The 14,147-nt window shown below is 39.4% G+C and overlaps 1 protein-coding gene across 3 annotated transcripts in view; it reads left to right on the top strand.

The window, feature by feature from the left end:
- Positions 1-14,147, top strand: part of SRP54 (signal recognition particle 54) — a 44,724-nt gene that overhangs the window by 7,202 nt on the left and 23,375 nt on the right. The window contains exons 2-5 of one of the 3 annotated variants that reach the window (XM_040969221.1): positions 1,455-1,460; positions 2,678-2,781; positions 5,791-5,882; positions 6,745-6,829. In XM_040969221.1, the coding sequence (XP_040825155.1) occupies positions 2,704-2,781; positions 5,791-5,882; positions 6,745-6,829 (255 nt within the window). In that variant the 5' untranslated portion in view covers positions 1,455-1,460; positions 2,678-2,703. Of the gene's footprint in view, positions 1-1,454; positions 1,461-2,675; positions 2,782-5,790; positions 5,883-6,744; positions 6,830-14,147 lie in introns of all 3 variants that reach the window. The other 2 variants (XM_040969222.1, XM_040969223.1) reach the window with 2 other exon arrangements.

The raw sequence follows: 14,147 nt of genomic DNA, 5'->3' as shown, positions 1-14,147 counted from the left end.
TGTGGAAAGTTAGGTTTATTTTTAAGAGCTAGCTAGTTTAACTTTTGTAAATTAAGCTTTTTAAAATATGTGTTTATAATATCTCTGAAAAAATTAATTGTGGTGTCATAAATGGGGTAATATCACTGGTGGTAATGTAATAAAGGAGATGAACTGAAACATATGAAACTTATTTCTTGTGTGAAGAGTTTCTGTGGAAGGACTAATAAGTGTAATGGGTACAGGATAAAAATTTAAAGTCCTGGATCTTCTTCATGAAGTCATCAGTGTTTTAGCTTAAGTAACCAAGTAATGGTAAAAATGTATGGTAAGCCATTTTTTTCCAATTTCCAAGTAATGGAAGTCAAATTTTTAAGCTCTAAATGACCAGATTCACTCTAGCGGAAGTGTAGTGTCTAATTTATAGCTCATTTGTATCTGTTCCTTTCTGGCCTCTAGTGTTCCCAGACCTCTGCCCTCCCTGTGGTGAATGAGTTGTCTAGTCTTCTGCTTCTCTTATTTTTCAACTCCTGTGTACTCTGCACGAGGAGCTAGTCTGGACTAGCTTGGAACAGTTTTGAACAATTAGCTTTACTGACAATATTGTGTGTTTCATATAATTTGTATTCCTAAAACTTGTTCTTTAGATCTCTGTACAATCTGATTTCCTTGTAACTATCCCTATCTTGACCAGAATATTTTGTTTAGCATTCTCCAGATAATGCTCAGTAATGTAATGTATATGCCCGGTCTAAGTGTGTCTCTGGCTTTTCCTTGTCTTCATTTCTTCTCATGTCATTTCAGTTTTCTCAAATTCCCTTTGTTCTCCAATCGTAAACCTTTGCTGCTAGCTTTGATCTATTTCTTCTCTGGTATTTAGAGTTTTCCAGAGGTGCAAATTGTGTGAGAGTGTGTGTGTGTGTGTGATGCAGAAGGTGAGAGAGAGAGACAGGGTTTAGGGGAGGAGGCATTGGACATTATGGAGGGTGACAGGTTCCAGGCTGTGCAGAGTGAGTGGGCGGAGCAGAGGCCTAACAGCTGATGGTGTAGTTGCTGTGGAGGCTGTCAGGCCTGATACCCGGAGGAACCAGGATGCAGTCTGTAGTTAGATAAGCATTTGAAAGATAGTGAAACTAGAATATTTTAGGCTGGAAAGGGTTTTGAGGTTATCTTACTTTGGATTTTAGGATTTAATAAAAGCTGTAAAATATGGAGGAGTAATAATAAACTGTGATTAAAACAATAAAATGCAATCACATAATGTATACGGAATCAGCACACTTCCAGTCACATAATTAGTAGCTCAGTGGTTGTTCCTTGTGCTAAAAATATTATTAATTCATTAAGACTTTATCTTTTATAGCAGCAAGTACCAAAATCATTTACCATGTCTTTTGCTATAGGAAATTAGGGCATATTCTTAGAGATTGTAGCTTCCCCACTCCTCTTTCCATTCAGTGATTCATATGCACAAGTGTTCTGTCTCAAACAGAATGTAGGGATCTGGGCTGTGTGTGGCCTGGAGCTCCAGCTACTTTTGAGTCTGGCTATTCTACTTCCAATCCAGGTCCCTGCTAATGTGCTTGGGAAAATAGCAGAGTTTGGCCAGAGCACTTGTTTTTTTTACTTTTTAAATAATTATTGGGCCCAGTGTGGTGGCGCAGTGGTTAAGGTCCTCGCCTTGCATGCCCGGGATCCCATATGGGCGCCTGTTCTAATCCCGGCAGCCCCGCTTCCCTTCCAGCTCCCTGCCTGTGGCCTGGGAAAGCAGTCGAGGATGGCCCAAAGCTTTGGGACCCTGCACCCGCGTGGGAGACCCGGAAGAGTCTCCTGGCTTTGGATCGGCATAGCATCGGCCGGAAGATCTTCCTCTCTGTCTCTCCTCTCTGTATATCCGCCTTTCCAATAAAAAAAAATAATGAAGATAAATCTTTTAAAAAAAATTTATTGTATTTTTATTGCAAAGTCAGATACACAGAGAGGAGGAGAGACAGAGAGGAAAATCTTCTGTCCGATGATTCACTCTCCAAGTCAGCGCAACGGCCATGGCTGAGCCGATCCCAAGCCAGGAACCAGGAGCTCTTCCAGGTCTCCCACACCGGTGCAGGGTCCCAAGGCCTTGGGCCATCCTCAACTGTTTTCCCAGGCCACAAGCAGAGAGCTGGATGGAAGTGGAGCTACCGGGATTAGAACTGGCGCCCATATGGGATCCTGGCATGGTCAAGGCGAGGACTTTAGCTAGTAGGCCACTGCGCCTGGCCCTGGCCCAAGTACTTGTGCGAGACATGGTTGAAGTTGAAATTCCTGACTTTGGCCTGTCTGAGCTGTTGTCTATTTGGAGAGTGAACAGATGAAAAATTTCTCTTTGGTTCTGTCTCCCTCCTCTCCCTGTCATTCTACCTTTCAAATACATATTTAAAAAAGAACATGCCTGAGATCATGTCATTCTTTCTTCAAAGGGTATTGATATGTTACAGTTCATGATTCATATACAAAATTCCAATTAGTTTTCAAACATAAGTGAGCAAAACCATGTGTCAATTTCACTTTTTTGGGCAGGACTATTGAAGCTGCAGATTGAGGCTGTTGAAGTTGGAATATGAGAGTACTTTAACTAGAACAAAACCAGTCTCATTTAGAAAATTTCAGTCATGGGAAATGAAATGATTGTTTTTTTTATGTTTTTCACTTTCTAGAGCAATAAGCCCACCTTAAAGCCTCAAGATGGTTCTGGCAGACCTTGGAAGAAAAATAACATCAGCATTACGCTCACTGAGCAATGCCACCATTATCAATGAAGAGGTATGTAAAATAGTATGTGAATTACATAAATTATTGTATATCTTTTCCAGTTATTGGCAAGGTGAAGTATTAGTAATCCCTGTGTGTACGTTTATTTGATGTAGACTTAATACTTTTAGATAAAACTTAATGCTAGATACAATAAGTCATATTCTTGATTGAGATAGTAACTCAGTAGCATTATTTCTTTTATGTAAGAATTTCTTTTAAAATGACCTTATCTTGCATGTAGAAAGTAATGTAACATCTGAAGCTGGTTTAAGTCTGGAATGGTGCTTAGGTTTTCTGTCTTGACATCAGCTTAGAACTTTTTTATTCTATGTCTTGGCTAGGCATATGCTTACCCGACCCTTCTGTGCTTACTTCTGTTTAACATTCTTTTTGTAAAAGGCAAGCACATATTTGAGGGCCACTTTGCTTAATCTTTTCTGAAATATACCTTTTTCCTTTGTTTTGAGATATTATGAGGTGGCTTCTTATATGAACTCTGAAATGTTTCTTGACTTTGTTATCATAACATGCTATATGCCTTTCTCCTGGTTCCCGCCACCCCCCCCCCCCGAGAATGAGTCTTAAGTTTTGTTGATTTAAAAAGAGATGATTATAGTTCACAAGGACATTTTATGTTTTTTAGTAACAATGGAAAATGTCCTGAATTTGGTTTTTTTTTTTTTTTTTTAAAGATTTATTTTTATTATTTTTTCATTGGAAAGGCGGATATACAGAGAGGAGAGACAGAGAGGAAGATCTTCCGTCCGATGATTCACTCCCCAAGTGAGCGCAACGGGTCGATACTATGCCGATCTGAAGCCAGGAGCCTCTTCCGGGTCTCCCACGCGGGTGCAGGTTCCCAAAGCCTTGGGCTGTCCTCGACTGCCTTCCCAGGCCACAGGCAGGGAGCTGGAAGGGAAGCGGGGCTGCCGGGATTAGAACCGGCGCCCATATGGGATCCCGGGCGTGCAAGGCGAGGACCTTTAACCACATGCGCCACCGCGCCGGGCCCCTGAATTTGGTTTTTGAAGACAGTCCTATTTGAGCCATTTAGTAGCTGCACAATGTAAATTCAGACAAGTCCACTTTTCTGATGTAAGTGGTAAAATAACTTGTGCCATAAAAATGACTTTAAAGATCAAATGAATTAATAAAATTAAAAATTATTTCTAAGCTTGGAGTCTTAGAAAAATTCAACTGTAGTATTTTATATCAACTTGTTCATTAAATTATGGAATGAAATAATCTGGAAGACCATCTTGGAGATCCAGGCTTTCGTGCAATAGAATATTTGTGTGTTCATTCATTGAAAGTACTGAGTTTAGAATCTTTGTCTCCTAATTCTTCATCTAGGATTTTTTAGTCATTCTTACCAAGGAATAAGCCATTTGTCTAACCTCCTAAGAGGATAAATAGCACGGCAGCTTTCTTGGTAGTTTTTTCAGTTATGTGGCCCCAATGCTTTCTGTTTAAAGAAAACTCGGAGAAGCAGACTTGGTGGAAAGTAGGCTGAGACAGGTGCTTCCTGAATTCATAGCCCTCTGTTCTTGGTACTGTTCTGCTAGTGAATTGACAAGGAGAAATGCTTCCAGTTATATCTGACCCCTGGAATAATGAGTGAGTAGAGAAGTCTGGGCCACCTCCAGGATGTGTATGAAGTGAGTTGAGGGAGAGATTTCATTCAAAAAAAGTATTGGAGGGCCTGTGTTTTTGAAGTTTTTTTTCCTGACCCAGTGATAAAACAGTGATTAAAGACTAAAATTCTTCCCCTCATGGAGATTATGTTCTAGTGTGTAAGCACATATACAAAGTTAGGCCAAAATCTAAACTTAAGACTTTATGGCATTTTAACCATAGTTCCTTGAAGCTCAGCAAACTTGTGACAGTGTGAGTTATAGTGAGAGATGCTTACTTTCTGACTGGAAAGCTAAGATTGGGTCATTGTCTCCTATCATATTTTTCTCTTTGGTATTCCAACTGAAAAAAGTAGGTGTACACTATGAATATATATACTGTGTATCAGTAACATAAAGCAGCAATGGCCGTATCCATTGTATAGTAACTTTTTAGCTTCCATATTATCTTTTGTTTTTAAAGATTTATTTAGGTTTTATTGGCAAGTCAGATATACAGAGAAGAGGAGACACAGAGAGGAAGATCTTTCTGCTGATTCACTCCCCAAGTGACTGCAGTGGCTGGAGCTGAGCCTGTTTGAAGCCAGCAACCCAGAGCTGCTTCTGGGTCTTCCATGCAGGTGCAGGGTCCCAAGGCTTTGGGCTGTCCTTGACTGCTTTCCCAGGCCACAAGCAGGGAGCTGGATGGCAAGCAGGGCTGCTGGGTTTAGAACTGACATCCATATGGAATCCTGGTGCATGTGAGGCGAGGACTTTAGCCACTAGGCTACCATGCTGGACCCGCATATTTTCTTTATTTTCATTTTCACATAAGGATAGAAGTGTAGAATAAAATTTATGTTTGAATATGTGAAACATATATTCACATATATATATTCCAAGGGGTGGAATGCATTGTGCCTCTGCAAGTTGAGCTGACACTTGGGGCACCCACATTCCATATCAGAGTGCCTGAGATCAAATCCACCTCCTCTTCCGGTTCATTTCTAATTTGTACCCTGGGAGACAGCAGGTGATGGTTCAGGTGTATGCGCTCCTGCCACCCACATGGGAGACCCAGAACAAGCTCCTAGCTTTTGCCTAGCTCACCCATGGCTATTGCAGGCATTTGAAGAACCAACAAAATGGAAAGATACATTCATTCTCTCTCTCTCTCTCCTTCTTTCTCTTTCTCTGTTATTCTTTCATATAAGAAAACCCAAAAAGCTAAATGGAATGTCTTATATTAACAAAATGGACATTATGTAAGATTTTTTTTCCTCTAAAGCTTTTCCCCCAGTATTGTGGTATTGTGTATCTTCATTAAGCTATGATATAATATGATGTGACCAATAATTGTTTTATGTAATTGAAGTGATACATTGAACACTTTATTTATTTTCAGGTGTTAAATGCTATGCTAAAGGAAGTATGTACAGCATTATTGGAAGCGGATGTTAACATTAAACTAGTGAAGCAACTAAGAGAAAATGTTAAGTAAGTTAAATAAGTCAGGTAAAAACCAAACATAGTTTAGTTTACTGGGATGAGGAACTAACTGTATCATGAAACATTTCTGCTATGTAACATTGGAACAGAATGGAACTCATACTGAAAATCTACATGTGTCGTATGTTTCTGAAATGATAGTTCAAAGAATAAACTGCATGTGGCTTTCATTTCATCCTGGAATTTTTAAAATTTTACTGCTTGTTTATTTGGATGGACTCAATCATATACTGTACAGTTTTTGATATAAAAGATTCTTCATAGAAAACTGGTGCCATTTTATCCTTTTCATGCTTAATGTGGTATTAATTAGCCTCATTCTTTACTGGAGAGTTATTTTCTCTTTTGTGCCCAGTTTGGTTTCTCTGTCCGTATCAGCAGGAAGGAGCAGTGTGTGTGGTCTCTGTTGCGTGCACCGGGAGAGGCGCTGGCTGCCTGAATGCCACCCCTTTCATACTTCCTGTAGCATCACCCTGAGCCTCACTGGCAAGGGATTATCATTTAAATAAACACTGACAACTGGAGAAAGCAGTCCTGTCTTGTGCTATTTTTAAAACATATAAGAAATCTGTAAGAAAAACTAATGAGATTAATACTTTGCAGTGTTGATGGAATAAATTTTTATGCTTTTAAATAAAAGCCTTGAAAACTTAATGAAAGTCTTACCTCTAACATTTCTTGGTAAAATTACTTATACTATGACTTGTAACTATAATGTTTGTTCCTGTTAATTAGAAGATTGTTAATATGAATAACTGAACATCCTTACTATTCTTTGGGACAAAACTTCTTTTTTAGAGTGTCTTAGTTGACTTTTCTCCTCTCTCCCCTAAATAACATCCTTGTGAAGGTCTGCTATTGATCTCGAAGAAATGGCATCTGGACTTAACAAAAGAAAAATGATTCAGCATGCTGTATTTAAAGAACTTGTGAAGGTAAGTGACTGTCAATATTGTGCAGTGATTCTGTACTCGAAGTGGACAAAAATAAACTAGCACTAGGATGTATGTTTCTACAGAATGGGTGTCTATATTAAAGTATTGGCTGAAAGACTAGTAAGTGGCATGTTTTTATTATGGATTTTAATTGGAACAGAACAAAAAAGCCAATACTTTTCCTGCCAGAAGGTAGAAATGTATTCAGCCTGATCAGCAGGCACTCTTCCCTGAGTTTTTTCTTTTAGAGTTGGGTATTGCCTACTGATGGTCCTACTTTCTACAGGAAGGTCAGGCTCAGCAAGTCATTTTTAGTGTTTATTGTATTAAAAAATGTTCTTTGAAAGGAACAAATATCCCAACTCTTGCTTGGATTTGAAGCGATTTTTGATTAGTGGAGTTTTCTTTTTCAAGTAGTAACTGTTGGTTATTTCCCTGCATCACCTTTGTACTGCCACTAATCTGCTTGTTTTGCAAATTAGCATAAACATCTTCAATCATTAAAATATATGTAGATAGATAGTCCTCTGGTGGTCTCTTATTATTTTTCTTACACTACACAAATATCTTTGTTTACTATTTTGGTGCTAATAACGCTGATAGGTGTTTTTGTTTTGTTTTTGTTTTTAGTTGGTTTTTGTTTTCGTGTTTTGAAAAGTATTAATTTATTTAAAACTGTTTCCAAGAGAGGAAGAGACATAGAAAGAAAAAGATCTTCCGTACTCTAATTCACTCCCCAAATGACTGCCATGGCTGAGGCTGAGTTGATCCAAAGCCAGAAGCCTGGAGATTCTTTAAGGTCATCTGTGTGGGTGCAGGGGCCCAAGGACCTGAGCCATCCTCCCGTGCTTTCCCAGGCCATCAGCATGTAGCTGGTTCAGAAGTGGAGAAGCCAAGACATGAACCTGTGCCAATATGAGATGCTGTTGCTACAAATGGAGTATTAGCTGGCTACACCACCACATTTACTCTTTTCAAATTAATTGTTTTAATTCCTTGTGTAGCCATAGCTATTAGCATTTGGAGAGTGAACAGTTGGATAGAAAGTCCCCCTTGTGTTTCCTTTCCTCTGTCTTTCACATTGAAAAGAGCATTTTGTTGAATCGCAGCTTTTGTGCAGCCAGTATGTTAAATGATTCTGGTAACAGATGAATTACTGGCTCTTATACTTAAGCTTATCATGTGAGACAGCAGTGTTTAAAGTAAGGTTGAAACTTTTCACAGTAATAGATTATTTGCCTTTTTTTTTTTTTTTTAAAGATTTATTTTTATTATTTTTTATTGGAAAGGCGGATATACAGAGAGGAGAGACAGAGAGGAAGATCTTCCGTCCGATGATTCACTCCCCAAGTGAGCGCAACGGGCCGATACTACGCCGATCCAAAGCCAGGAGCCTCTTCCGGGTCTCCCACGCGGGTGCAGGGTCCCAAAGCTTTGGGCCGTCCTCTGCTGCTTTCCCAGGCCACAGGCAGGGAGCTGGAAGGGAAGCGGGGCTGCCGGGATTAGAACCGGCGCCCATATGGGATCCCGGGCGTGCAAGGCGAGGACTTAACCACTTGCGCCACCGCGCCGGGCCCCTGCCTTTTTTTTTTTTAACTGCTGGCTAAACCTCTGTGTCTTGTACAAATTTAAGACAGTGATAGCAAACAATACTAATAATCTTTGTACTTTTTACTACCAAACAATTGCAGTTAAGAGGAAAAATGCATTATCATCTATTTTTGATGAAGCAGTAGAAATGATTCATTATGCCAGTCTTCACCCTCAATGTATACATCTTTTTAAGATTCTTTGTGATGAAATGGGAAGGATTCAGAAAGCCCTTCTGCTGTCTGCTGCAATCCCCTGATTGCCTTGAGGAAAGCACAGATGGGGTTATTCAGTTGCAAGCTACATGAGTTGCTTCTTAAATAGAACACCATTTTTACATGAAGGAGTTGCCGACCTATAATTTGTGATTATGCACTTTGACGTTTGGTACCTACCTTTTCTCCAAAGTAAATAAGGTGAACTTCTTACATAGTGTTAGGCCTAGTGATAGAATGCAAGGCTCCAAGTATAAACTAGAAACTTGGATCTCTACTGAGCTGGACAGTATCTCGGTACTTTTCTGATGAGGTCATTGTTGGTTTTAACATTATTTTTTGTTGTGTATATTGAAAGGGATCAAATCATGGGAAGTTTGCATAACTAAATGAGCTAGTGTTTTCTAAATGACTAATGAATATAGTTACGAAATCATGTACCAGTATAATATCTACTCGTTATACAAGATGGAATCAGGTTTTTATGCAAAAGAGGAGAAAGTCTTTTTTTTTTTTTTTTTTTTTGAGATTTTTTTTTTTTTTTTTTTTTTTTATTATTATTGTTGCTTACATTGTATTATGTAGTACAGCTCCATAGGCGCTGGGGATTCCCCCCACCCCTCCCACACCCCTCCCCCCATGGTGGATTCCTCCACCTTGTTGCATAACCATAGATCAAGTTCAGTTGAGATTCATTGCTTGCAAACACATGCCTAGCATAAAGTTCCGTGTCCTATTGTCCAGATAAGTTCAGTGGCCTCTTGGGGAGACCTTCTATGGTCTGAAGATAGGTCTAACAGAGTAAAGATCCGGTCAGTTAAAAGCCCCAACAAGGCCTCAGTATCATTATACAACATTATGGAATTAATTGACATAGTATTGGGTAAACAATATGTTAAAAATAATGCAAGTTCCATTCTTCGAGACATCTGGGTTGAGACAGTATCAATGACAGGTTCAAAAAATAACAAACAACCAAACAAAAATTACACGTTAAATCAAGGCAAACATGTGGTATCTAATCTTTTGGGATTCACTCATTTCCCTTAGCATTATAGTTTCCAGTTGTGCCCATTTAGCCACAAAGAACTGCATTTTGTTTTTTTTAATAGCTGAGTAGTATTCCATGGAGTAGATGAACCAAAGCTTTCTTATCCAATCTTCTGCTGATGGGCATTTTGGTTGCTTCCATGTTTTTGCAATTACTGATTGTGCTGCAATGAACATAGGGATGCATGTTGGTTTGTCGTAAAACAGGTGTTTTGGATATATTCCTAGGAGTGCTATTGCTGGGTCATATGGTATGCAGATTTTGAGTTGTTTGAGTGTTCTCCAGACTGATTTCCATAGAGGCTGTACCAATTTGCAGCTCCACCAGCAGTGGAGTAGGGTTCCCTTTTCCCCGCATCCTCGCCAGCAGGCGTCGTTGGTGTTCTTGTTTATGTGGGCCAATCTTGCTGGTGTTAGGTGGTACCTCATCGATGTTTTAATTTGGATTTCCCTTATTGCTAGGGAGCTGGAACATTTTTTCATATGTTTGTTTGCCATTTGGATTTGTTCCTTTGTGAAATGTTTGCCCATTTCCCGTGCCCATTTCTTGAGTGGCTTGTTCGTTTTGGTTTTTTGGTTGTTTTGAAGTTCTTTGTATATCCTGGAAATTAGCCCCCTATCGCCTATATCGTGTGCAAAGATCTTCTCCCACTCTGTGGGTTGCTTTTTTACTTTGTTGATTGTTTCCCTTGCTGTACAGAAGCTTCTTAGTTTGATGAGGTCCCATTTGTTTATTCTGTTCTCAACTGCTATTGCTTTTGGTGTCCTTCTTAGAAAGTTGGGACCTACTCCTAGGTCTTGCAGGGTATTTCCTACATTTTCTTGCAAGAGTTTGAAGGTTTCTGGATGTAGGTTTAGGTCTTTTATCCATGTAGATTGGATCTTGGTGTATGGTGATAGATGTGGGTCTATCTTTTTGTTTCTACAGGCTATCAGCCAGTTGTCCCAACAACATTTACTAAAGAGGCCTTCCCACTTGCTTGAGTTGTCATTGGTCTTTTTGTCAAAGATTAATTGGTTGTATTTGTGTGGGTTCCCTTTTGGAGCTTCTATTCTATTCCATTGATCTTCCTTTCTGTCTTTGTGCCAGTACCAGGCTGTTTTGATAACCACTGCTCTATAGTATGTCCAGAGGTCCGGGATTGTGATTCCCCCTGCTAACTTCTTATTTTTCAGGATGGTTCTAGCTATTCGTGGTTTTTTGTGTTTCCAGATGAACTTTTGAATCATTGTATCCAGTTCCGTGAAGAATGTTTTGGGCAATTTGATTGGAATTGCATTGAAAATGTATATTGCTTGTGGCAGTATAGACATTTTAATGATATTGATTTTGCCTATCCAGGAGCACGGGATGTTGTTCCATCTTTTGAGGTTTTGTTCAATTTCCTTTTTAAATAGTTTGTAGTTTTCTTCGAATAGGTCTCCTACGCTTTTGGTTAGATTTATTCCCAAATACTTCATACTTCTCTCAGCTATTTTGAATGGTATCCTGTTGGTTAGATTTTCTTCCATCTTGGTGTTATTTGCGTACACTATGGCTGTTGATTTTCGTTCGTTAATTTTGTACCCCGCCACTCTGCCAAACTCTCGTATAAGTTCTAGCAGTTTCTGTATTGAGTCTCCTGGTTTTTCTATGTATAGGATTATGTCATCTGCATATAGTGAAAGCTTGACTTCTTCGTTTCCTATACGTATGCCTTTGATTTCTTTTTCTTGTCTTATGGCCTCTGCAAGTACCTCTAGGACTATGTTGAATAGCAGTGGTGATAGCGGGCACCCTTGTCTTGTTCCAGATCGCAGTGGGAAGGGTTCTAGCTTTTCTCCATTCAGTATGATACTGGCGTTGGGTTTTTCATAAATTGCTTTGATTATGTTGTGGATTTTCCCGTCTATGCCTACTTTGGCTAGAGTTTTTAGCATGAAGAGGTGTTGGATTTTGTCGAAGGCTTTTTCTGCATCTATTGAAACTATTATGTGGTTCTTGTTTTGCAGTTTTTGGATATGGTTTATAACATTTATGGATTTCCGAATATTGAACCATCCCTGCATTCCAGGGATGAATCCTACTTGATCCGGATGAATGATCTGTCTGATGATTTTTTGAATTCTATTGGCTAGGATTTTGTTGAGAATTTTAGCATCAATGTTCATCAGAGAAATAGGTCTGTAGTTTTCCTTCTCTGATGGTTCTCTGTCCGGTTTTGGGATTAAGGTGATGTTGGCTTCATAGAATGAGTTTGGGAGGGTTGCTTCCTCCTCTATTGTTTTGAAGAGCTTGTAGAGGATTGGGGTTAGTTCTGTTCGGAATGTTTTGTAGAATTCTGTAGTGAAGCCGTCTGGGCCTGGGCTTTTTTTCGTTGGGAGATCCTTGATGACTGTTTCAATCTCTACCTCGGTTATGGGTTTATTTAATTCTGCAGTTGCCTCCGGACTGAGTTTTGGTAGGTGGTGGGAGTCCAAGAACTTTTCTATTTCTTGGTGGTCCTCAAATTTGTGGGAGTACAGTTCTTTGTAGTAATTTCTAATTATTTTCTTAATGATTGCAGTGTCTGTTGTTATGTTGCCTTTTTCATCTTTAATGCTATTGATTCTCACTTTCTCTTGTTTTTTTTTGGTCAATCGGGCCAGTGGAGTGTCTATTTTGTTTATTTTCTCAAAAAACCAACTTTTTGATTTGTTGATTTTATGTATAGTTTTTTTGATTTCTATTTGGTTTATCTCCTCCCTTGTTTTGATGATTTCTTGTTTCCTATTGTGCGTGGGACTCTTCTGCTGCTGTTTTTCCAGATCCTGGAGGTGTGAGGTTAGTTCCTGTATTTGGCGTCTTTCTTGGGCCTTGACATGCGCTCCGATTGCGATGAATCTACCTCGTAGCACTGCTTTGGCAGTGTCCCACAAGTTTTGGAATGTTGTATCAGAGTTTTCATTGGTTTCCATAAATTTTTTGATCTCATCTTTAATTTCTTCTCTGACCCATTGTTCGTTTAATAGCATATTGTTCAATTTCCAAGAGTGCCTATACTTCCTGGGGAGTTTTGAGTTGTTGATTTCCAGTTTCATCCCATGGTGGTCTGAGAGGGTACATGGTATGATACTAATGTTTTGGAAGTTGTTTAGATTCGCTTTATGTCCTATCATGTGGTCGATTCTGGAGAAGGTGCCATGCACCGCTGAGAAGAAGGTATAGTCTGTGGCCTTAGGATAAAAAGTTCTATATATGTCTACTAAGTCCAGTTGTTCTATTGTTTGTGTGAGCTCTGTTGTTTCTTTGTTGAGTTTTTGTTTCGTAGACCGGTCCATTGTTGTTAGAGGTGTGTTGAGATCGCCTACAAGAATTGTGCGGGTGTCTATGTCTTCCCTTAAGTCTGTAAGTAATTGCTTTACGTAAGTAGGTGCATTAAGATTCGGTGCATAAACATTAATGATGGTGATTGCTTCTTGATGGATCTTTCCTTTCACCAGTATAAAATGGCCTTCCCTGTCTCTTTTGATGTTAGTTAGAATGAAATCTATCTCGTCTGAAATTAGGATAGCTACCCCAGCTTTTTTTTCTCGTCTATTGGCGTGAAATATCTTTTTCCATCCCTTCACTTTCAGTTTCTTTGCATCCTTTCTGGTTAGATGCGTTTCTTGTAGGCAACAGATGGTTGGGTCTTGTTTGATGATCCATTCTATTAATCTCTGTCTTTTGATTGGTGAATTTAGACCATTTGTGTTGAGAGTTAAAATTGAGAGGTTGCAATTTTGTCCTGCCATGTGATTGTGTTGTGTGTGTGTTGTTGCCTATGTAATTGTCTTGTTCGTGTGGCCTTTAGTTTGGAGACCTTCTTATTTGCCAACTTTGTTTGTGATTTGCCTCCTTTTTGTCCGGGACTAGCGCATTTCTAAGGAGACTTTGCAGAGCTGGTTTTGTGTAGACATATTCTTCTAGTTTTTCTTTGCTATTGAAGTATCTGATTTCGTTCTCATATACAAATGAGATCTTTGCTGGGTAGATTATTTTTGGTTGACAGTTGTTTTGTTTCAGGACTTGGAAGATCTTTGTCCATTCTCTCCTTGCTTGTAGGGTCTCTTCGGAGAAGTCAGCAGTGATTCTGATGGGTTTTCCCCTGTATGTGATCTTTTCTCTACTTCGTACTTGTCTCAGGATTCCTTCTTTGTCTTCATTGGAGTAGAACTTGAGCACCGTGTGTCTGGGTGAAGATCTCTTTGGATCATATCTGTTGGGAGTTCTCTGTCCATCCTGTATGCGGGGTGGATTCGTGTTCCAAGTGTTTTGGAAGTTTTCCTGTATAATTTCATCAAGCACTGCTTGCATCCCAGATTCTCTTTCTACTCCCTCGGGGAGGCCGATGATCCGAATATTCAATTTTCTAAGGTAATCTTTCATCTCTTGCATCATTTTATTAGTTTTGCTGAGGTTTGTCTCCAGCTGTTTAATTCGCTGGGCACCTTCATTTTGT

Source organism: Ochotona curzoniae, unplaced genomic scaffold (genome assembly GCF_017591425.1).
Source record: "Ochotona curzoniae isolate NIBS_2020 unplaced genomic scaffold, NIBS_Ocur_1.0 scaffold_4701, whole genome shotgun sequence".
In the NCBI taxonomy this organism is placed as follows: Eukaryota; Metazoa; Chordata; class Mammalia; order Lagomorpha; family Ochotonidae; genus Ochotona; species Ochotona curzoniae.
The sequence above is the reverse complement of the archived record's forward strand: the minus strand, read 5'-3'. Positions and strand labels throughout refer to the sequence as shown.